This window comes from Sapajus apella, unplaced genomic scaffold (assembly GCF_009761245.1).
Source record: "Sapajus apella isolate SASKATOON/1434 unplaced genomic scaffold, GSC_monkey_1.0 scaffold93, whole genome shotgun sequence".
Taxonomy (NCBI): Eukaryota; Metazoa; Chordata; class Mammalia; order Primates; family Cebidae; genus Sapajus; species Sapajus apella.
In genome coordinates, this window is record NW_022437033.1 from 7,689,522 (window position 1) to 7,713,880 (window position 24,359).

Below are 24,359 nucleotides of genomic sequence, written 5' to 3' on the forward strand. Positions count from 1 at the left end.
ACCCCATCTCTACTAAAAATGCAAAAAATTAGCTGGGCGTGGTGGCAGGTGCCTGTAATCCCAGATACTTGGGAGGCTGAGGCAGGAGAATCGCTTGAATCCGGGAGGCAGAGGTTGCAGTGAGCCGAGATCATGCCACTGCACTCCAGCCCAGAAACTCCATCTCAAAAATAAAGAAAAGAAAAGAATACTGGATTTGCAATGACGAGTCGGCAAGAGAAGGGTTGCTGTTGGCAATTAAGAAGTAGTTTTACTAGCCAAAAGAGTTTTAAAGCCTACTTATTAGGCGTGAAGATATTTCTAGTAGTGAGGATGTGGAACCAGTAAGTGTTGACCTTGACAACATCTTTAAGAAGTTTTCATGGTGGAAGACAGTTGGTGACTCTTTCCTAATTAGGAATATATGTGCTAGTATGGGTGACCACCCAGAAGGGCTGTCTGTACAGCATCCACTTCTCTTGGCAATGTGTTGTGTTGCTGCCTCTTCCTCTTGTGAGGGTTAGACACAGCAATTTTGCAAGTTTCAGTTATTGCCATTCACTTAGATTTCTAATGCTCATATTCACAATACAATTATGAAGATTCAGTAAGGAAACTATGTGACTTCTATTTTAGAAATTGTGTATGTGCTTTTGAATATGCCAACTGCAACAAGGTTTTCGTAGCACACAGGGTTGGTGTCCTTCAGTGTTTTTAACACCAAATTGTTACAACTGGTTTCATTAGATCACTAGAAGAAAATTTTGGATTAATTCTGAGTCTTATTTCTTTCTGCTATGATTTAAAAAGATGGGTTTTATAGTGCATTTTGATTGTTTTCATTGTCTCAAGCTTGCCAGTGTTTAGTTCATGGTCACAGTAGCCTAGTGAACAGGTAGTCTAAAAGGATACCTGTTCCTTCTACCTTCTAGTGTTCTTGTGGCAATCAAATCATGGGAGTTAACTTGCTTGAAATATATCAAGTGCTCTACACTTAAAAAGTATTCCGATCTTATTGATCTGATGATGATGATAGCCTCTTGGAACCATAGGGTCACAGAGCAATAGCGATGTTAAGTGCCTCCCCAAAGGCAGAGGATATGTTTGGGGACAGTCCTCCCTGAGATCTATAAAGAAGACTTCTTTATGGCTTTACTCTAGGGTATATTAAGCACATTAAGCATTTTACAGAATATGTGGTTGATAAAGTCTCTGGCCTTCGAAGCTTACCTTGTAAATCAAATGTCTGTGATATATCAGGTAACAGATCAGACATGAAGGAAAGCAGACAATACTGATAAGAAGAATGGCATTGACCGACGTCACAGAAGAGATGTAGTCTAAGGGGAGATTGGAAGAGCAATGGCCACTTCCCAAATTGAGCAGCAGGTCTAGGTACAATAAATAAAGAAAACATAAAGCAGGGAAGAAGGCAGAGGCTTACACTAAGCCACTATGAGACTATCTTCAGGAAGATCTGTGCCTAAGCATGCTTTGTACTTTTCTAGGGAATTCAGCCTGCCAACTGCTTGGATTTTCCTGACAAGCAGTTGGGCCCCATCTTCAGGCTAGTTTTTGGAACACAGTGAAGGAGATTCCTCCATGGAAGCAGTTTCCGGGTTTAAGACACCCAGTAGAAGTACACACCCTGCTCCACCTAGGATTCATGACTGATATGATTCTTTATTGGAAGGCCTTGACCTTGTTATAGACTCCTGGAGGCTGGTCCTTTCTAAGTTTCTTGTGAATGCAAGCTGCCACTCAATCATTCATTCTCAGCTTTGCAGAGCCAGAGCTTACAGGAGTCAGTGTTCACATACACTTGCTTGCCTTTCTTCTCTCCTTTGCTCCCATTTTTAAAAATGGGCTTTAAAGGCAAAAGGTACAAAAATATTTGGCTTTATATGATTTTTTTCCCCACCTGTTTGGCTGTTTGATTGAAACAGTTCTGTCTCATGCCAGAAAAGTCAGTGTGATTTTTAAAAATTATTTCCATTGAAACTGAAATATCAGTTTATTCTCCCATATGCAAATTGCAATGTTTTCAGGACATAATGGCCCATTAGCCAACATTGGCCAGTCTTACTGGGAACATGCTGACAGCCTCCAGAGTGTCATCTCACCACTTGCCATGGTAAGGTTGAATCCAGGGTCCTTTTTTTCATCCAGGTTGAATCCAGGTGCCTTTTTTTTCATTCATTTGAAATTGCATATTGAAGTTAATCTCATAGTATCCTTAAAACTATATTTCAACTTGATATGGTTTGGTACTACATCCCAGTATTCTCAGCTATAAACTTGAAGTAGTAAGCGTATCCAATTTATAGTATTGTGGTGCAGATTAAAAGAGAAACTGCAGGGAAATCGCTCAGCAGCCCAGTTCCTGGCATATGTTCACTAGCACTACCAGGATGAATTATGCCATGGATCTTCACTATGGCCATGGATATAGCCTGCTATGACGCTGACCCTTGGTTGGGCAGTGGGTAGCCACCTTTGAATGTCATTAGTGATCCATAGGACATGTTCACAGGAAAGAAACATGCATTCAGTGAACTAGTGGTATGGGCAAGTAGGCTCAGGAAAGTGGTAAACTCATATCCCAGCTTATCAGAATGAATCTGATAGAAATTGTTCAGTAACAATTGCCTAAAGAAAGCTTAAATTTTATCAGGTCAGATTAAAAATGACACAAGTAGATAACTTTCTCTGTTGCTAAAGGAGGACAGAAATCAAATATGAAACTATTCTAAATTATCTAGTAGACAGACATTTGATCCCGGTAAAACTGGAACACAGTCAAGTTGATGAAATTCATACAAGTCTTAACTGAGGAGGAAGGTTTCATATAGGACTTTCCCATTAAACATCTCATGCTCCATGTCTTTGGCAAGTTCTGGGCCTTGTGAAATGTGTTGCCAAGATCAATACCCTGCGGACTTGCTTATAGAATCTTCCCATGTACATTTCCCATACATAGTGTGGATGCCCACACAGCTTGATGGAGCAGAATGGTCAATTCATCATCTCTGTTTATCTCTGGAGAAAGGGATTTACAGTTAAATTAGAATTAGACTCAAACAGCACTGGTGCAGATGTTTGGCTTTCTCGAGGCCATTAATCTGAGTTAGTAAAAAGTCTGACTTACAAAATATCCTTACAGAGGTGCAGTTTTAATCCTGTAAGGTTTATGCAATAACCCTATGACTGATAAAGTATTGTAGAGAGCAGGACATTCCTAGACTTGCCTTAAGGAGCAGATTGGATTGCATGAATATCTCCTCACAATTTTTCTCATAAAGGCCACGAACAGCCTCACTTAAAATCCCCAATACACTTTAGGTTCATAGGGATTATAATCTTTGAGTTGAAAGACACCTTAAATGTTGTGGGTAGTGACTAGCTGGGGCCAGTGGTGCAAGTGGCAAAAGAATTTACCAAGACAGTTATAGGTAAAGAAAGGAAGATTTATTAAAGTATGAAAATATGTGGCAAGGTTGCAACAGGCAGCACAACAGAGAAGGGGCTGTCTGCAAAGAGGCAGGGGTTGGAGGGAAGTTTGATAGGGTTGTGCCGGAGGGGGCTATGTGCAGAGCAAAGTCATTTTGCCCATAAAACAAGGTCATTGTACCTGTGTAATGAGGTCATTGTTTGTAAATAGCCATCTCTCAGAACAACTGGGTCCGCTTTCTCATTGTTGTTTACTTATCAGTACTCCCTATTAAAGATCATCCAACCCCATTTCAGACCCACAATAGGGATTTTTCTCCCACATTCTTTATAGCCCTATGGCTATCTGGTCACCTAAGGTGCAAGGTTCACTGGCATGCAAGGTAGTGCATTCTTTCTGTGGTCAGCTATAAAGTTTTAAAGGTATTTCCTGGTATTGAGGTAGGATCTTTCCGACTACATCTCCAACTCACTGATTTTGTATTTACCTTGAAATTTCAGAACAAGCCCCCTCTTTCCCCACTGCCAGGGCAGACCTACACATTGTTTGAACATTTTCATTACATGTGCCCCTTCCCCCACCCCCAATCCAGAGTATTCTTCAGGCAGAATAGTCAGTTTCTTCAATGTGGCCTTTGGCTTCTTCATCTTTTCTGCATCTATTCATTAATTATGGTGCTACACATTAATCCGTTTATTGCAGAAGAGTCTGGATAGTGTAAGCATAGAAAGAGTATCACTTATAGAGTCTAGGGTGCCCAGACTATCTCTTAAAGCCCATCTTTTCCCCCTGGTACTCTCAAGCTTTCCACCAGGGCCAACCCCATCTGGAGAGGCATTTTAAATGCCTTCCCCAGCTTCTCTCCCATGGGCCTACTCTTTGATCACCTTCCCTAGCTTTGGATTCCCATGCTAGTGTCACTGACTTGCTAAGCCATCTTCTCTGCCCCCAGTCTGGCCTATGATCATGAAGACCCAATGAAGGGATTTGGGATCAAAATGAAGCTTAGTTCTATGGAGTAAAGATGGCTCACTCTGATGAATATGATGGCAAAATCTGATCTTTGAAGAGGTTAAGCAGTTGACTTTGAAGTCATTACAAATGCGGATCCTTTGTGACGTTTTATCACATTGTAGTGAAGTTATTGAGTACACTTTTAATATTTACAGACTATAGAGTAGATGGTTTAATATAGCAGTGTTAATTATTTTTAGTATCAGACATTATGTTTGTTGTAACCACTAGCATTCTTTTTAAAAGGAGCTTATTAAAATACGAAAGTAAATGATGTGTGAAAAATAACATTAATACAGTCTTAGTGAATGAAGAATATACAAATTGTGCACTAATTTTTCATCTCCTAGGCAGAGTCAACTATTACATGGACTAGCTTTACTCTACAGCCACTTTAATATACATCTGGAAGACAAATTAGTAATGTATGATAAATGTAGCAGAAGTGGAAATTTAACTAGCTGAACAGCTAACAGATTTCAGTAAAGAACTGAAAGTGATGTATTATGATGCTTTGCCAACTTGAAAGTTCCATGGTATATTCTAGACAAGAATGTGGCCTTAGACCAATGATTCCGATATTGATGTTTGACATGCTTTTAAAGACAATGTTTCAGTTTTGTACTCACTTTTTGTCCCTGGGAGCAGTCCCAACTGGGCGCTAGGTAGGCCCACAGGAAATGAAGCCCAGACTCAGATGTGGAGCTTACATTCCTTAGCAGGCTGGGTGCAGCTAGAGTTTCCAGCAAGCCCATGAGCAGAAGATGGAGAGTAGAAGCACAGGAAAGCTGCTGGTAGGAGCAATTTTGCCTCCATTTAAGCAAACATTATTCCCTTCCACAAACACTGACTCTCCATTTCCAACTGTGCAACTGCCCAGAGAAAGCAATTCCTTCACATTAATAAATGAAATCCTTCACCCCTAGTTTGAGTTTTCATGGCGTCCTCCCTGAATTTAAGTCCCCCTTCTTCCTTAACCCCAAGTCTGTATGTCTGAGTATAAACAGCTGATGTCTTTCTTCTTATTCTTCCCATACTAATTTCTTCTAAGTGTTCATTGTCAAAATTGACTGTCCATGAGGTCCCACCTGAGAACACAGAAACAGATTTAGCTATAAAGTTTCTTAACATAAATAATTTCAGGTCTCATTTCACTGGGTCTCAGTCAAGGTTGCCCTTATGTTTAAAACAGTTTTAATTCCACGTCTTTATTTATATCTACTTATAAGTATTGTCACATTTTCATATATGCTTTCTATTCACATCCATACTTTCTTATAATTCTGAAATTCAAAAAGTTCTAAGAACCATCATTTTTTCTAACCTTGAGACAAACTCATTTGATGACTTAACCTAAACTGCTGTAAATATATTTATTTAAAACATTTCTGTATTCCTCTTATTGTGAATCTTACTTCAGCAATAGTAACAAGTTTTATTAAAGGGTGCTTATGTAGATCCCACTGAGAATATTATATATGATATATTCAGCATATTAGTTTTTAAAATTAAAAACATCTGAATACTAAAATACATCTCTTCTCAGAAGGGCTTTAGATAAGAAAGATCTATACAAAACACACACACACATGCAGCCCAATTTCTACTACATCCAATAAACTTTGATTTAGCTGAGAGATAAGTTGATTTTGTTAAATAAATCACCTGTGCTTCATGTGCATCACCTTAATGTATTTGGTTGAGGGAGTAATCCCTCGGATTTTTTGTTTCTTACAGAAGTTGGTAGAAAATCATCTAGTAAGTGGAACTCTATCCAGAAATATTCCAAAGTCAACCTAGAATCTATTTTAGCTTAGTAATAACAGAATGACCAGCTTCTTATCGAAAGCCAGAAATGAATGCATAGATGTGAAATGATAACTAGGAAACAGCCTTTTCACTTGAGAATCATAAATGTAGATACAAATTAGATTTTATCCCTCAGTCTACCACCCAGTATTCTCAGTGTTGCAGATGCTCTGTGTTATATTTAAAACTTCACTTGAGGGGAATTGAGGCCAAGTTAGCCTAATCTCTGGATTAGTCTCACTTAGATTTCTGTTCTCTCAATCTTTATTTAGTAACTAAAGACAAAAACAATTGATTAGATTTAAAGAGAACTTTGCATAAATAGGATATCATTACTGACAAGAAAGAGAGATCTACAAAGGAATGCAGGGCAAGAAGAGCCCTGTTATCGGTCTCCTCACTTTACCCCCATTGCTGGAGGAAGGCACACAGTTCTCAGGAGATACAGTAGTCTCCTTATTTCTTGTTGTTATTATTTAGTCTCCTTATTTCTTATTATTCCCTAATCTCTAGATGTACTTGACAGAGGAACATACTTGTAGTTCGCATTTACTTAGCAAATAGCAATTCAAAATGAGCTTTCCCTATGTGAAAGAAAATGTCTACCTGGGAAATTAAAGGTCCAGTCTTCAGGGACACAGGGCACAGGAAGTGGAAAGGCTCTCTACACTGAGTAGTGACTGATGAGGAGCCCATGCTGGCTTTGAAGGGATCCTATTCCTTCCCAAGCAGCAGCACAGTATGGCTCCAGCTCAGCAGGTGAGAGTTGTAATGTTGGAGAAGAGGTTCTAGTGAGCGCGAGGGGTGGGGACATGAACTTGTTTGGGTTCAGGCAGTGAATAAAGATCTATGCTCCTTGAGTTGGGGGCTGGGGAATCCTGTGGATCCTTTTTCTCACGTTTGAACGAGGGGCCATAGGACCAGATGACCTCCAGGACCAGACTGGGCTCTCTTGACTGAGCTGCTGCTTCAGATTTGGGGAATGCAAGGGAGACAGCAAGTCAAGTTGCTGTTGCATGCAAGAGGCTGCGAAGATCAGGTAGATGGTAAACAGACAAACAGGCCCCCAGCACCCTCCTCCCCATGAGCTAAACTGATCTCCAAAGAGGGATTAGGCTGAAGAGACAGGGGGAGATTAGAACCTTCCCCCAAATTTACAGACCCATTTCTAAGAGAAAGCAAACTTCAATCCAAAGCGACAATGAGAAAAAGATAGAAAGACGATAGCATACCCCAGTTTGCCAAGATGCAGCTGAGGCTGATTTGTTATGGGGCACAGAGAGCAAACGATCGGTGAGGAGGAGTATTGATTATCAATAAAGGTAGAGTAGCAAATGGTGTCACTTTCCAAACACTTTGCTTGGTCAGCTTTACAAATTTAAAATCAATCATTACAGCTGGTTGGTCTCTTATGATTATACCTCCTGGTAAGAGTTACAAAGAGGTTATAAAAATTAGGGTGGAGGAGGCCTGGAAGTGTGTTATCTCATTCTCTCATTCATACACCAGACAGACAGCAATTGAGAACCAACTCTAGTCACTATGAGCCCCAGGCCGTCAGCAATGAATATGCTCAGCACAGCTAGTGCCCTTTGAGGGAGCTGGAAGGCCAGTGTGCTAGGTAGTAGTCTTGGCTCTCCAGCTAGCTGTGAGGCAGAGACCAACCCTACCTCCTTTCTGAACCTCAGTTTCCTCCAACTAAAATTATTATTGAACTCACTCCTTCTTGGTAATAGAATTATATACCATGTATTTAGCTAAGATCAGAGCCCCTTGACGAACCTGTGGGGTGTTGAACAAGGAGGGAACAAAAACTGAAAAATTATCTTAACTGAAAAAAGTGGGACAGTTTAACATCTAAAGCTGTATATCTCTATCTGCATCCAGAAGGCATGCAAACTTGGCTTAAGGTTTTTATGTTGACGTAGGGTGGCAAGGCTTTTCTGGAATACAAGGCAGTGTGATGGAAAGCCAAGAAATGTGGATACACACAGGCCTGGTTCTTATCAAACCTTTGAACTTGGGCCAGTCACTGGGCCTCCTAAGCCTCACGTTTCCTATCTGTAAAATGGGGACAATAAACCCCACTCTCCCTGTGTGTCACGAATCATAGGCCCTTCTGCTGAATTGGGCTGTTTTCCATCTGATTTGAGACTAAATGAGGCAATGATTTATGTCGTTTTTCTTTCAGCCCACCCTTGGCCACTCCCCAGCCCCTACCTGCAGTGCAAGCCAGCGGGGGTTCTGGCAGCTCCAGTGAATCAGAGAGCAGCTCTGAGTCAGATTCAGACACTGAAAGCAGCACCACTGACAGCGAATCTAATGAGGCACCTCGTGCGGCCACTCCAGAGGTGAGTGAAGGAGCCAGGGGCCTAACCATGATCTGCCTGTCCCCAAGGCATCACCCTCAACACACACACACACATGCACACAGACACACAGACACACACACACACACATGCACATACACACACACATTTTCAGCACAGTAATTAATTTAGCACAATAACCACTTCAGAAAAGTATCCAGATGTTTAAAAGTATTTTTAAAAAACATATATTCACAAATCCTAACATGCAAAAATTTTTTGCTGTGTGACTCACTTAGCTACTCTTAGCATAGTAAAACTAGCATAGTAATGACTAGATTAGCAGCTTGTCTTCTGAGAGGACCAGTGAAGCTAGTCAAGATCCAATTCTGGCCTTGGGGACACTGACTCTTATTCTAGATTAAAGTGTGAATTGTTACTTGGCAAGTAAGACCCAAGAAGTTTGACTTTACTTAAAGGTAAAATGATCATTTAAATGTTATATGTTCTTTATTTTAATATCCATCCTTCAAGTGCATTTGATAATAATTCACAAAAACATTTAATACAGCTCCATGAAATACTAAAATAATAATTTTGAAATAAAGAATTTGCTTCACATCCTCTGATTCCAGGATGGCTGCTCAATTTTCCTGAGCCTGCGTTTGGTACAGCAAGAAAAATCCACCCCCAACACCTGGCTCTTCATAAACTTGTTTTTCAATAATCTGAAAAGAAAAAAATAGGAGACAGTAGTTACATTTTTGCTATTAATAATAGAAACGCCTGTTGAACATGGACCATGCATGTTCCAGGCGCTGCTGAACCCTTGACTTGCATTTTCTCATGCCATCTTCATAACAACCTTTCAGAGTACTCATTATTATCTTCATTTTACAGATGAGAGAATAAGGTTCTAGGAGGTTAAAAAGAACTTTCCCAAAATCTCAACCCTTGTCTGTCATTGTCTTGCGCAGGTTGCAATCACAACTACTCAAGTGTTTTTAATTCTGTCATCCTCTATTGGCTGGTACCATAAGCTTCTGCTGATGGTTTTATTAGAAAAGCTCTTTTAATAAAAATGATGGCTCTTTTATTTCAGCTGGCAGACCTAAGAGCTGGGAATCAAGTACCCGAATAGTATGCATCATTGCCATGGTTTAGTGGATGCTAATGTCTGCATGCATGTCCCTATAAATTGGTTATTGCCCATACACCAAGAAAAGTGCGGTGGTTTCTATTTTTTGGAAGTCAAATCTTTTTGACCTTCAGTAAAAATACAAAAGGCTTGCTCTGTTTTCAGTGAAAGACAGCATCACATAGAAGGCACTGGCATTTTGGCAGATGGAAAGCCTTTCCTTTTGAATTACACTTGAGGTGCGCTTACATTCCTTTCAGGATCAGAGACTATTACCTCTGCCTCCTGGTGAGAGGTTGAGTGATGATTCCCACAAAGGATTTTGGAAACAGGTTTCCCTCATGGGCACCCCTGCTAAGCCACTGGAACATCTCTCTGTGAATAATTCTTTTCTTCCTGGCCAAAGTGGAGAATATTTTCAGATAATGAGTGGAAATGAGCTTCAATAAGTAGACTGCAGCTGGTTTATATCTGGCTATTTAGGTCATTTGAATATTGTGGACAGTGGGTGTGTACAGGTGGGTGTGTGTGCGTGTGTGTGTGTGTATAAGCGTGTATATTTGTGTATGTGTGAAAAGTCACTTAACATCCAAAGCTTTTAGTAGTAGTCTCTGTACTGAGGGTTCTCCTGAATCCTTCCCAAGTGTAAAAATCTTTCTTGATGCTGTTTCTCAATCTACAGCCTGAGCCACCCTCAACCAACAAGTGGCAACTGGATAAATGGCTTAACAAAGTGACATCCCAGAACAAGTCTTTTATTTGTGGCCAAAATGAAACACCGATGGAGACGGTTTCTCTGCCTCCTCCAATCATCCAACCAATGGAAGTCCAGATGAAAGTGAAGACAAATGCCAGTCAGGTCCCGGCTGAACCCAAAGAAAGGCCTCTCCTCAGTCTCATTAGGGAGAAAGCCCGTCCACGGCCCACTCAGAAAACTCCAGAAACAAAGGCTTTGAAGCATAAGTTGTCAGCAAGTAGTGAGACAGCGTCTCAAAGGACAATTGGGAAAAAACAGCCCAAAAAGGTTGAGAAGAACACCAGCATTGACGAGTTTACCTGGCCCAAACCAAATATTACCAGCAGCACTCCCAAAGAAAAAGAAAGTGTGGAGCTTCCTGACCCACCAAGAGGCCGCAACAAAGCCACTGCCCACAAACCAGCACCTAGGAAAGAACCAAGACCTAACATCCCCTTGGCTACCGAGAAGAAGAAGTACAGAGGGCCTGGCAAGATTGTGCCAAAGTCTCGGGAATTCATTGAAACAGATTCATCTACATCTGACTCCAACACAGATCAGGAAGAGACCCTGCAAATCAAAGTCCTGCCTCCGTGCATTATTTCTGGAGGTAATACTGCCAAATCCAAGGAAGTCTGTGGTGCCAGCCTGACCCTCAGCACCTTAATGAGCAACAGTGGTGGCAACAACAACTTATCCATCAGTAATGAAGAGCCAACATTTTCACCCATTCCTGTCATGCAAACTGAGATTCTGTCCCCTCTGCGAGATCATGAGAACATGAAAAACCTCTGGGTGAAGATTGACCTTGACTTACTCTCTAGAGTACCTGGCCACAACTCCCTCCATGCAGCACCTTCCAAGCCAGACCACAAGGAGACTGCCACAAAATCCAAGCGTCAGACAGCTGTCGCCGCTGTGGAGAAACCAGCCCCTAAGGGCAAGCGTAAGCACAAGGTAAGCAGTCCAAAGTGGCCTGCCAAGTGCTTGTGAGCAGTGGCTGTCTGTTGTCTGACTTGATCTTGAGTTTCATTTTCAAGGAAGCCAAGGCAGTGCAATGCAGATTTTGGTGAAGGTGATAATGCTTTCTATGGGAAATGCAGTATTTGACATAATCAGAGAGGAAATACTAGGAATGATCTGTAGCCAGTGGCAAGACTGTCCATTATGGCAAATGAGGGCTTATGATGTGTGGGAAAGAAAAATACGAAGAAAGTCTCCTTACTTAGGCAGGGCACCCAAGTGCCCCCAATGTCTAAATGCATTTTCTAGGGCTTATTCATTTCTCTGGACAAACATTAGCATCTCCACAGCCCAGTTATACTCTGAGTGTCCAGGGTCCTAACAACCACATGTTCTGCCTGGCCTGCTGGGATCACTGACCTATGTGGTAGGCTTGACTTGGGAAAATGTTACCTCCAGAAGTTTAGGGATGAATTCTAAGGCTATAAATTATACTCATAAGGGGAAATCCAGAATTGCCCTTTTCATCTGAACTATATATAGAGAGATGGTTTGGTATCCAGTATGCTCATTCTGTTGTATCTCCACATCTCAGGGTAGTTTTTTTTTTTTAGAGTAACATCTCATGATGATGATATTCAGGTAATCTTATTTCTAAGACTGTCACAGTGGCTAGAAAGGAGGGTCTCAGTCCTCCTTTCTTCTGTCCCTTTCCAGGAAAGACTTAAGATTCCTCACTGAGTCACAGCCCCCCCTGTGTCCACACCATCCTACTGACTAGGATGCTGCAAGAATGATTGCAGTCATCATTCAGCTTGACTTTACAAGTTCCAAAACAAAGGATATTCTCTCTGGGTTGCATACGAACATACCTAATGAAAGTAGAGTTTGAACATCCCCAATCTGAAAATCCAAAATCCAAAATGCTCCAAATCTGAAACTTTTTGAGCACTGACATGGCACTCAGGAGAAATAAATGTTCATTGGAGCATTTTCCGATTTTGGATTTTTGAATTTGAGATGCTCAACTGGTAAGTTTAATGCAAATATTCCAAAATTCCAAAATATTCAAAATCAGAAACACTTCTGGTCCCAACTATTCTAGGTAATGGCTACTCAACCTGTATTCCAAAATAGGGACCAAGAAGTCAAAGGCCTTTGCCCTACCACTGATTCTCCACACTTAGTGATGACGACAGTACAACCACAGCTGACAATGTACCTTCAGAACAGCACATGCAAAAGTCCAAAGGTGTGCTTCGAACGTGGTTCATTTCCTTGCATGGCGTTCATTGTATAAGCAACCTTTAGATGTCAGCCACCATCCCCATGTTGCTTGGACAGGGTTTATGTCACGTTCAAGTTACAATGTTAGTTTCTAAACTACTCATTTGTGGGAGCACTGTTGATGGGAGAAGTGCCCAAAAATTGTATTAATAGATTCTCTTTACTGTTGTTGTGAGAGTCCTATGCCACCCAGTCTTTACAAGAGGTTCAGATCACACAGTTCTACTCTCTCAAATGCCAACTTCTTGGTAGGACTAGGCGAGGCAAGGTTGATTGCTTTTCTGTCTAATCAAAGGCTCACATTTAACCTTCCTACCTAATCTAGAGGTTAAAATAAAAGCAAACTATGTATCTTGCCCATTTTTTAGTGTATAAAACATGGTTGTCTGAATGGTGCCATGTATTTCAAGCCCTGTATATTTTTCCGTGTTAAAGCCAACAGAAGCTGCAGAGAAGATTCCTGAGAAGAAGCAGCGCCTGGAGGAGGCCACGACTATCTGCTTGCTCCCTCCTTGCATCTCACCAGCCCCACCTCACAAGCCTCCCAACACTAGAGAGTGAGTCTTCCCTGTCTCTGTATGATGGCTTGGTATGATTGTTCGGACTCCCAAGAAATCCTAATTGAACCTGTTTAGGGGATCCTGCCCCAGAAGACTTTAAGGTAAAAAACAGGAGTCTCTCAGTCAAGGCCTGACAGCTGTCCCTGGCCACTGGTCTAACAAGGATGTGATAAAGGGTGCAACATAGGCTGCCAGGTTTGGTGTGACTCCATGAGCTTTTAGCAACATTTCCTTACTCCAAGTCAGATTGATCACTAAAATCAGTTAAAACAAAATTTGAGTACTTAGTAAAGGGTAAAAGGAAATAAAGAAATTAAGAAGCATCAAGAGAATCCCTATCACCTGCTTCTACCCAACCTTCAGTTCTGATGGTGATTACTCAGTTTCCCTGGAAAGGCAACTCCCTGATCTTGACAGGATGAGGCATCTACTTCCTCTTTGATATCATTACTTAACATTGATATGAAGCTTGAGGACCAGTAGCTATGTCTGGAGTGCCACAGAAGCCAGGGGAATGAAAAATAAAGTCGGCTTTCCCTGACACAGAAGTGCCCCAGGAGGAGGGCCACTCCCAGACAGCTCATCTCTCTGGCCTCCCCAAACATGTTATTCCAAGGAGGTTGCACCTTGTCTCCCTTCTCTCTCTGTGTGGAAGGTTCCGGAGTCCAGCAGGAGGCCTCCTGACACCTCCTCACTCCAACAGCTTGAGTCTTCTACAGAGAAGTCCTGCCTTCTGTTTCTGCCAAACATTGTGACCAAGTTCTTTCTGTCTTATAAATATCACTTAACTAACAATCATGTCAGCTACTTGAACAATTCTGTCTGAGTAATTATTGCCATAAATTCATTCAACGTTAGAGATTACTGTCATCAAAGCCCAGTTTTGGAGCCTATTAGCAGCCCAGAGCAGAGAGCAATCTGGCTAACTGCTGCTAACAATTGATTTCACAGATTACTGTTTAACATCAGTGATACAGCATCAATCTGCTACAGATAAGATGTCAGAAATAAGTTATCAGCTTACGTTTGTCTGAATCTTTGTTGTTTTGAGATGAAAGGAAGGAAAAGATCAATTACCACTAGATCTGGTTTAACTAATAAGGAGATTTGGGTCCTGGGCTGCCCCCTCCCTGAGGATCACTAGCTATTGGTGAGGTGCATCTGTATTCTCTGACATAACTTTGCTCTGAAACATCCCTTCACATACACACTTCGAGTTCTGAGAACTAGAGACCCTTCCAGTGGAGCAAGCTGACCGCTTCACCTCAGGGTGGATCAGGCATGTGAGGAGGCGTGCTTCCCTGATGGTCAGGCATGGTCATTCCAGGGCCCTCCTCCTTTGTTTGCAAGGAAGAAGGACCTGTCACAACCATCAGTCCCCACTGCTACACTCTCTAGGTGACCAGTAGCCTATCGCTTTCCCCAGTTTATAAAAGAGAGATGACCAAGTATTACATAAAGGTCTAGTAATTTGAGTTGGTTCTTACCAAATGTCATGCTCAGGATTAGGGTCCAGCCCCAGCTGAGATCTCAGAGGAGTGGGTGGATATGGGGCAGGGAGCTGGAAGAACACTCAAGAGACAGCAGGTAAATGAGGCATAATTTTATTCAGCAGCTCCTTCACAGGGTGAGTGTTATATCTCTACACTACACAAACGGTAGTGGCTGAGAGCCAGGTGGTAAGCTTCTCTATGTTATGTCTACATGGCTATGATTATATAAGACATGGGACTGTGCGCTTGTGCCCAGATGCACTGAGTCATCGAGGCTGTTTACCTCAGCCTATGCCTGCTGCCCTGTGCCCACTTGGCTTCAGTACAGCCATGTTCCTTACACCAAATGCTGTCTTTAGTCCGCTATCTTTATAATGTCTTTACTTTTCTTGTAGGTGGGAAAGCAGTGTTTCCCTTGTAGCATTTATCATTCAGAAAGGGCCTCGATCAGTTTCTTATGCCCACCAAACAGATATGTTTTCTCTGGAAAACTTTCTGGAGTTGAGGAAGAATGAAGCAATGACTGGCCTCTTAGTGGTCTACTCCTGGGAACCCTCTCTGCAAGCTTTGCTCCTTTGTGCTTTATTAGCCTTTTAAACAAAGTGGTAGACAACATTCATTTTTCTAAATGACTATTTTTAACCTAATAAAGATGCCACATCGGACTGACAGCTGTAATTCCCCATAGTTCCACAGAAGGACTCTCCTGAATCTCCCCTTCTTCTTTAGCACTGGTACCATCAGCAGGGCCTCTGAGGAATTAAGTGCAGGTGGTGATGCCCTTCTTTTGTCTCCTATTCTCCCCTGGCCTATTGCAAGAGGTACCCAAAGAAGCAAAAGCTGTTTTTTAGTTGGAAGTCGTAACAATGACAGAGTGGTCTCTAGAAATGACAGAGGCTCCCTGGGTGTCTTTCACCAAGGAAGTCTTTCAAGACTCCATGCTTCCAGGTCACGACCAGGCAGATGTAAAGGGGGACAGGTCACTGGTGCTCACTGTACAGAATGCACTGAATTCCTGCTGGTTGTTTCAGTGGCAGATGGGCAGGCATTGCGTGACTGTAGTTGCCAATGGCAAATTAACTGCCTCTCACAAGCAGCTCTTTCCCCTGCAGCCCCAGGTTCCTTCTCGGGCAACTCAAGTAGTGGGAGAGTCGTTACAGCTAATGAACCACTGTTCACCTCCTGTAGATACCACAGCAATTCTTGACATCTGCACATATAAATTCCCAAAAGCCTGGTGCCTTTGTGATTATTACACTTAATGTGATCTGATATTTGTGGAGCTTCCTCATGGACAAGAATCTTAATCCGTATGTTCACCATCATTTCAATCAGTCATCACTGCTATTGTAAAATGGCTATGCATGTGAAAGCAGTTTTTAAAATCCATTGGAAAGTATCTTTTAATTAATTTTAATCAATTGAGGTAATGACAGAAACAGTTGTGTTTTTTCAGTTTCGCTACAGAACAAATATTAACATAAGGCCACATTTATGAAACAAAAGATGGAGAAGATGACAGATATTACAATTGGCAAATTTACCACAATGGAGGTGGGACAAGGAGGCTGCATTGGCTTCTATTTCAGGGAATCAGACCACTTGAATGCTTGCTCATCTTTGGTTTGTTGCTTTGAGATATTGTAAATCTATATTTCTAGACACTGACTGAAATTGACCAAGAGGAAAACATAAATTCTTGTTGACTTAATCTGCTATTGAAAATTGTAGTCAATAATCATGAAAAGTAAATAGCTGCACAGTGCAATATTAGTTGGCTAAGAAAATATTAAAATTCAAGTAATCTTCATTGATTAGTCTAAGACAGTAAGTAAAATGAAAATCCATGACCCAATTACCATGTTAAGCAGCTAGCATAAGGTTTCAGTTTTTCTGTTTTATTTGAAGTCTCAGACTATTTGATGATGCCCATTTAATGAACAGATAAATCAGTTTGAAAGCATGGGAGCACTTTTAGAATTGCAGATGTCTAGTAGGAATATGACAAAATAATATTTTTCAATGGAGTTTTGTGAAGTGGAGTACATCAGTAGTTCAATGTAACAATTTAAGATTAGAGGCTCATTATGCCTTGGCATTGAAGTAGAACATTCTGTATATACAATTTGCAATGTGTGTTACAATACTATTTAGTGCATTATTTATTTCTAAGTAATATATAACTATAATATTTCTTAAGAAAGTATTCTTCCACTGATTGTTTATTGTGCCATTTATTGCATGATTGTGCAGTTAAGTCCTAGGGCAAAGTAAGTAGGAACCATCCTGAAAAATGATGGGATTAAAGTCTGCATTGTATTTTCCATAAAAATCTAATTAACAGTAATCCTGAAAAGTTGAAAATGTCCTACTGTAACACACTCCATTAGACACTTACATTTGTCATGGAGTTCCGCTTCAAAGATATTAGTTTATTCTTGGATACATATGTATGCATATATCTATATTTATGTAGAAAGATATCTATATGCATTTTTATATATACTCTTCACCACGGGTTGAGGGATAGCAATTTAAATATTACTTCAGCTGACAATACTAGCATCATGGGGAAAATCAGAATAAAGAGAAATAAGACTTTATGACACCCTACACTTCTGTTTTCCACAGAAATAATTCATCCAGGAGAGCAAACAGAAGAAAGGAAGAAAAACTATTTCCTCCTCCACTTTCCCCACTGCCAGAGGACCCTCCACGCCGCAGAAATGTCAGTGGCAGTAATGGTTCCTTTGGACAAGACAAGAACATCTCCATGACTGGACAAATCACATCTACCAAACCTAAGAGAGCCGAAGGCAAATTCTGTGCTACTTTCAAAGGGATATCGGTAAACGTAAGCATCTTGGAAGAAATATTATAATTGTCAGGTAGCAATGAGTTAACCCAGCTCATCTAACTTGATCATTTGGGGATGTTGCAGGAGGAAGGGAGGAAGAAGCAGAGAAGAAATATGAGAAGCGGGTGTATACAAATACACAAACTCTCCATTATTTCTCTTTGTATAGTGCCTTGTATATTGTCACAAATAATTAGGTATTATAAATAATACAGATGTTATTATGACAATGATAATGCTTAAAAGAATCTGCAAAGTCATTTTCACAAGGGCTAAAATCTCCTGGGGAAACATGATAAATATATAAATATTTGCTACTAGAAATATATCATCCTTCTTAGGGAATGAGCAACAATGCCTCTTCTTAGGCCATTCTTTCTTTCTATTAATGATTTCAAATCTAGGAGACTCGTGGTATAATTTTTGCCTTAGCCTGTGAGTTAAGACACTTAACTCTTGTAGTGCCAGCACTGCATCAAATTTTCTCTGTGACTCTGGGCCAATCATGAAACATCTCTGAGATCATCAAATGAGTGGATTTGACTAGATGATCTATAGAGCTTCTTCTAGCTCCAAAAATGTTTACAATTTTGTGCTCACAGAGTCTTCTCTATTCCATTTATGCATGAAGTCCTGTTTATTGACTCAGTGGGTGAGCGAGTGTGGACAGATGACATGTTTATATAACTGATATGATCATGGCTGAATTCAGCCATTTCTAGTCAGATGTGCCAGGACTGACATCAATGCCATGTGTGGTGGATGTAATGTTTCAGGGTTCTTGCCACATATCTTGGCCATACAGACAAATGACACTGTCTTGGGCTGATCTTATTGTTTGGTCTAGGTCAAGCTGGCTGTGGCAGTGGAGACATGGAGCTGGCTTACAACTTTCTTATGGCTCTGTTTCGTTTAAAATGTTTGGGTTAAAAAAAACTCTTCATTTTCTTCAGATCCATCATAATAATTTGCAGATGCCTAGCTTCTCAGCACATTTGTCTCAGTAAGATCTAGGTGGTAAGACTTATTTGGTATTCAGAAGGTCCAGGATCAAGTGTAAAAGATCCACATAAATATAACAAATACATTTCACATTTGGCTTTTATCTTTAAAGTGACCATGTTGACTATGGCAAGTGTCCATGTATGTGTGCATACATGCACTCAGCAAACACTGAGGGTACTGGGCTGTGGGATGGAGGGACAGTATCATAAATCAGAGATGGCTCCAGTGCTTAAATAGCTCTCAGTCTAAAGTGAGCAATGAGATATGTGCTCAAAGGGCTAGAATATAAAATAGCTGGTGATTGGTGTCTTAGGGCAGGGATAGAGACAGGTCTCTGAATGGTCCAAGGAGAGTTAAAGCACGTCTGCACTTCTGGCTGTAGGTATAAGGTAGTTCTCCTGGTGGAGGTGGCATTTCTTGAGTTAAGCCTTAATAGATGAGTAGGGCTTAAAAATGAAGGGAAGTGGACAAAGAAAATGTGGTCTATTGATACAATGTAATATTATCCAGCCTTAAAAAGGAAGGAAATCCTGTCATATGCTACAACATGGATCAACCTTGAAGACATTATGCTAAGTGAAATAAGCCAGACATTAAAGGCCAAGACCATATGATCCCATTGATATGAGGTCCCTAGAGTAGTTAAATTCATATGAGGTCCCTAGAGTAGTTAAATTCATAGAGACAGAAAGTAGAATGGGGGTTGCAAGGGGATAAGGCAGAGGGTAAATTGGGAGATATTGTTTAATGGGTACAGAGTTCCAGTTTTGCAAGATGAAAAAAGTTCTGGAGATTGGTTGCACAAGAGTGTGAATATACTTAACATGACCGAACTGCACACTTAAGAATGGTCAAAATGATAAATTTGGCTGTGCGCAGTGACTCACGCCTGTAATCCCAGCACTCTGGGGGGCCGAGGCAGGCGGATCATGAGGTCAAGAGATCGAGACCATCCTGGCCAACATGGTGAAACCCCGTCTCTACTAAAAAATACAAAACTTAGCTGGGCGTGGTGGTGCACATCTGTAGTCCAAGCAACTCTGGAGGCTGAGGCAGGAGAATTGCTTCAATCCAGGAGGCGGAGGTTGCAGTGAGCCGAGATCACGCCATTGCACTCCAGCTTGGCGCCTGGTGACAGAGCGACACTCTGTCTCAAAAAAAAAAAAAAAAAAAAGTGATAAATTTTATTATATGTGTACTTCACCACAATTTTAAAAATTTTAAAATGTGATAAAAATAATAAGGGGAAAAAATTATCACAAGGTAGTGGAAAAAAGCGAAATAAAGGAATGGAAGGCTTTTTGAAATCTAAAACTTCACATGTACCAAATCAGGAAAGTGAAAAAAGCAGGGGCATGTTCAATTCAGTTGAAACTAAGGTTTATGGAAGGGAACAGTTGCAATTGGGCAGAAAGCTGCAGCCAAATCAGGTAGGTCTTTGAATGCCAGCAAGGGAGCCTCAGCCTTGAGTTTGCATTTGAGTGCGGGACAGACAGATGCTAGTAACTTTGTTCAGAAAGCTCAAGCTACCAGACAGCAGATTGAGGCCGGAGGGAGAAGCATGCTCAAGGGTTAAGAGTCCAGCCAGGGGACTCCGGTAGTCTCCGTGAGAAGCCATGAGGGCCTGCATTTTGAGGCTTTGAGGAAGAAAGGGACAAATTCGAGAGATGTTGGGGAAATACATTTAAAAGGAGTAATTAACTGTAATTAACTGGTAATGTTGAGGAAGAAAAATGACAAATTAAATAGAGCAGTAGTTTTCAAAAAGAGTTTTAGGAGGATTATCATTTTTCAAAATGAAGTAATTTATACAACTTCAATATATAAAGCTGATTAAAGCAGAGCAGCTCAGACGGAAGGAAAGGTGGGGAGTCCCTATTTTGCAGGTTTCAGTGCCCCTTGCCCAGATACTACTGCAATTACCTGGGTAACTGTGCAAAACTCAGTTTGGAATTTTTAATTTTTTTTTTTTTTTTTTTTTTTTTGAGACAAAGTCTCGCTCTGTCGCCAGGCACCAGGCTGGAGTGCAGTGGCGCAATGTCAGCTCACTGCAACCTCCGCCTCCCGGGTTCAAGCAATTCTCCTGCCTCAGTCTCCCGAGTAGCTGGGACTACAGGCGTGCACCACCACGCCCAGCTAATTTTTGTATTTTTAGTAGAGATGGGTTTTCACCATGTTGGCCAGGATGGTCTCGATCTCTTGACCTCGTGATCCGCCCGCCTCGGCCTCCCATAATGCTGGGATTACAGGCGTGAGCCACCGCACCTGGCCCAGTTTGGAATTTTTTATCAATATGGAGAAATTCTGCTTTGATAACTAGGGAATACCATCCTGCCATCAACAGGAAGAGGGAATTGGTTTGATTATTGATTTGGTTTGTGAAAAATTTGAGGTGCTAATGGCCACGTTGGTGGAATTGTCCTAAGATGGTCACTGTAGGCTGGAGCTTTGGAGATTGGGTAAAATTGAGGTTTCCATTTGGGTGTTACCTACTTATTGTTGAATCTGTGCCAACAACATACAAGATTCACAGATCATATCAAGAATGAAGAGAACTGAGAAGTGAACTTGGGGAATACCAACCTTAGGGAGATACCAATTCAGAAGAGCAGAAGGTAGAGGAGACACCCTGGGAAGCATGGTCAGAGAGAGAACAGTCAGGAGAGTCCCACAGTTGCCAGGGGTGGGCGGGCACGGTTGGCCACTTGAACACAGCAGGTGATCTCGTGATAACACACTGTCACATAATCTTACCACCTCCTTTCTCCATCCTCTCCATACCAATAACAGTTCAAAGCTTACTCATTTGACTTTGGACCTGGCAGAAATGAGGCTTCACCATCCCAAGATTTCAAAACAAAATGGAGACACACTCACATGCCATTCACTTAGCCAGAAACCAATCAAGCGCCTCACATGAAAAAAAGGGCTGCTTCAACCTCAGTTCAGTCAGGGCAGGGATAACTAGAGTACAGTTTCCTGGTATTTTCTGGACTGTATCTGGTATTTTGCAGAGTGACCTGAGGATGCTACTTACCCTGAAGAAAGCTTCTGGGCTTGTTCCCTTATCACAAATACCCACATCAGGGTCAAGGGCTTTATTTAATATCGCTATGTCTCTCTCCCTCCCTTTGTCCATGCATCTCTTCCTTTCTCCCTCCCTCCTCCTCTCTCCTCTATATTCTTCCTTCCCTTCCCCCTCACATTTACCGTTGGATTTAGCCCTTTGCCATTGCGGTCTTAATGGTGGAACTGTGTAATCGCAGCATCTGATTAGGTTGGTGTTTGGTATCATCATAGAACAAAAGCTGTTGATTCATGGTGTTCATAAAATATCCAGGGTCACCTATTTATCCTCAAGCTGTGTGAATTATTTTCTTTTCCTTTTTTTTTTTTTTTGCCTTTTTTCTTAACGTGCTTGACATTCAAAACATTTATGAAAAGATGTTTTGAAAAGCTGGAACTAATGGAAACTATTTGTCCTCCTTTTTCCCAGGAAGGAGAAACTCCAAAAAAGGCAGCCTCTGCCACCGTCACTGTCACCAACACTGCTATTGCCACTGCCACTGTCACTACTACTGCCATTGTCACCACCACTGTCACAGCTACTGCCACCGCCACGGCCACCACCACAACTACTACCACTACCATTTCCACCGTCACCTCTACCATCACTACTGGCCTCATGGATAGCAGTCACCTGGAGATGACGTCCTGGGCAGCTCTGCCCCTTCTTTCCAGCAGCAGCACTAATGTCCGGAGACCCAAGCTCACGTTTGATGACTCGTACGTTGTTCCTGATTATCGTGGACAGTTTGGAGTAGTGAATGGGGGTGGGGGCGGCATGGCTTTTCTAGTGCTATGTATATGTCTCCCTAAATAAGACCTCAGCATCAGCTCCTATACCCTTAAAAGTATACCCCTCTCCCTGCTGCATACACTGTCCCCACCAAGAAATGTTTTGGGCCCATTTTAATCATGCAGCATTGTTACTGTTCCAAAGCAGGTGCAAATGCAGATTGTTTTATCCTTTCCTATCCATGTCCTCACATATAACCAACACACGATTTATAGCCAGGTTTTGTTTGATCTATTTGGACAACTGTAATGGTTGGGGTTGGAGGATGTGGTTATTTATCCTAATGGGCCATTATGTACTTCAGATTTCATTTATAGTATTAATTCAAGTTTGGCTATGATATGAATGGCAGCATTAGTCTGCCTTTTTCAAGGCATTATATGGGAATAAATTTATAGCAGAAAAGGTTTGATGATTCAGTCTTTTAATGAAAAGATGAAGCACTGGTTTCTGAAAGACCTCGTTTTGTTTATTTAGGGTTCACAATGCTGATTATTACATGCAAGAGGCTAAGAAGCTGAAGCACAAAGCTGATGCACTGGTAGGTTTCCTTTTTCTCATCGCTTTGTTTCCACTAAGGATTTATGTTTCAAAAGAAAACAAAGAAAGCAGTTTTCCAAACAGGTTTTCGGTAGCACAGCCCAAACCTGCCTGGCAACACATTGGTGCCCTGGCATAGGGAGGTTGGAACTGGTGAATTACTTAGCTCTGTAATTCCCAAAGTTCTCAGGGCTGTGTTAGCTTGTCATTTGTTTTCCCACTGTTCTTCCCCTTACCCCAACTTCAGAGGCTAATGTCATATCTTTCAAGTGAATTTGAAATGACTTCTAAAACTTCCCTGGAAAGGATGCTCTCTTTGGGTCCAGTAAACCAGAACTCACGTGGGAATGGGAAAGTCTATATGTCCTCAAAAATTGGCTTTGGGAAAACTAGGCCTGAGGAAAAAGTCAGCTCCTTGCTGCATTGATGACATGTTTTCGGAGTGAGCCCCACAGTTAAGCTGGGACCCCAAGCAGAGAAAAGAAATGCTGTCATCTGGATTTCTCAAGATACTTTGCCCAGCTGTCTCCAAGGGTTTGGGCCACCTCGATCAATAATATGCTCAATATTTTGAGTTGTTTGATTTGATTGAGGCTCCTAATAGTGGGTCTCAACCACACATCACATTGGGAAGCTTTAGAATAACTCTGATGCCTAGCCCATACCCCAGACCAATGAAATCAGAATTTCTGGGACTGGGACCCAGGAATGAGTATTAAAGCTCCCCAGGAGATTCCCAAGTGCAGCTATTTGAGAACCACTGTCCTAGGGAGTGCCTAATCCAGGCTTCTCACTTTGACTAAACCCCATTGGGTTGAAAAAAATAGCATCCTCAAACATTGCATTGTGTCCAGCTAGGACTTAGTTGTCCCAGTAGTGTTTAATATTGGGAATACTGTGATGAAATACCATGACTACTGTGTGGCCAACATCAACTGTCCATGGTTCTTACATCTGTCTTTTCTCTGCTTTCTGTCATTTCCCCCCGGGGTACAAATTGCTTAGCGTCTGCAGCTAACCTTTCTGTGGTGTAAATTGTTCCTTAGAAACAATTTTCCCCTGCTCCTGCAAACAAAAGTGACAAGGAAGGCTGGGTGCTAGCTCCATTGGAGATGCCAGGACAACTGTGCCTGTGACCATTATATGGGCGATGAGAGATTTGAAAGGTATTGGATGCCAACACTGCTGCCTCAAAGACCGAAGGTGTTCTCTAAATGCCTTCAACTCTGTGGCACTACAGAGCACTCCAGTGCTCCTAGGGTTTTCCCTCTGTCAAAACTGGGGTTAGAGAGTATGCACATGTTCCTTTGACAAGCTGTTACATGAGCTGATGAAGACTGGGATGTACGTATGAGACCA

At 41.6% G+C, this 24,359-nt stretch overlaps 1 protein-coding gene across 4 annotated transcripts in view; it reads left to right on the top strand.

Moving 5' to 3' along the window:
- Positions 1–24,359, top strand: part of AFF2 (AF4/FMR2 family member 2) — a 497,371-nt gene that overhangs the window by 442,781 nt on the left and 30,231 nt on the right. For all 4 annotated transcript variants that reach the window (XM_032256130.1, XM_032256129.1, XM_032256131.1 and 1 more), the window contains 6 exons: positions 8,445–8,604; positions 10,383–11,393; positions 13,122–13,243; positions 17,371–17,593; positions 22,098–22,387; positions 22,938–23,001. In XM_032256130.1, the coding sequence (XP_032112021.1) occupies positions 8,445–8,604; positions 10,383–11,393; positions 13,122–13,243; positions 17,371–17,593; positions 22,098–22,387; positions 22,938–23,001 (1,870 nt within the window). The remainder of the gene's footprint in view (positions 1–8,444; positions 8,605–10,382; positions 11,394–13,121; positions 13,244–17,370; positions 17,594–22,097; positions 22,388–22,937; positions 23,002–24,359) is intronic.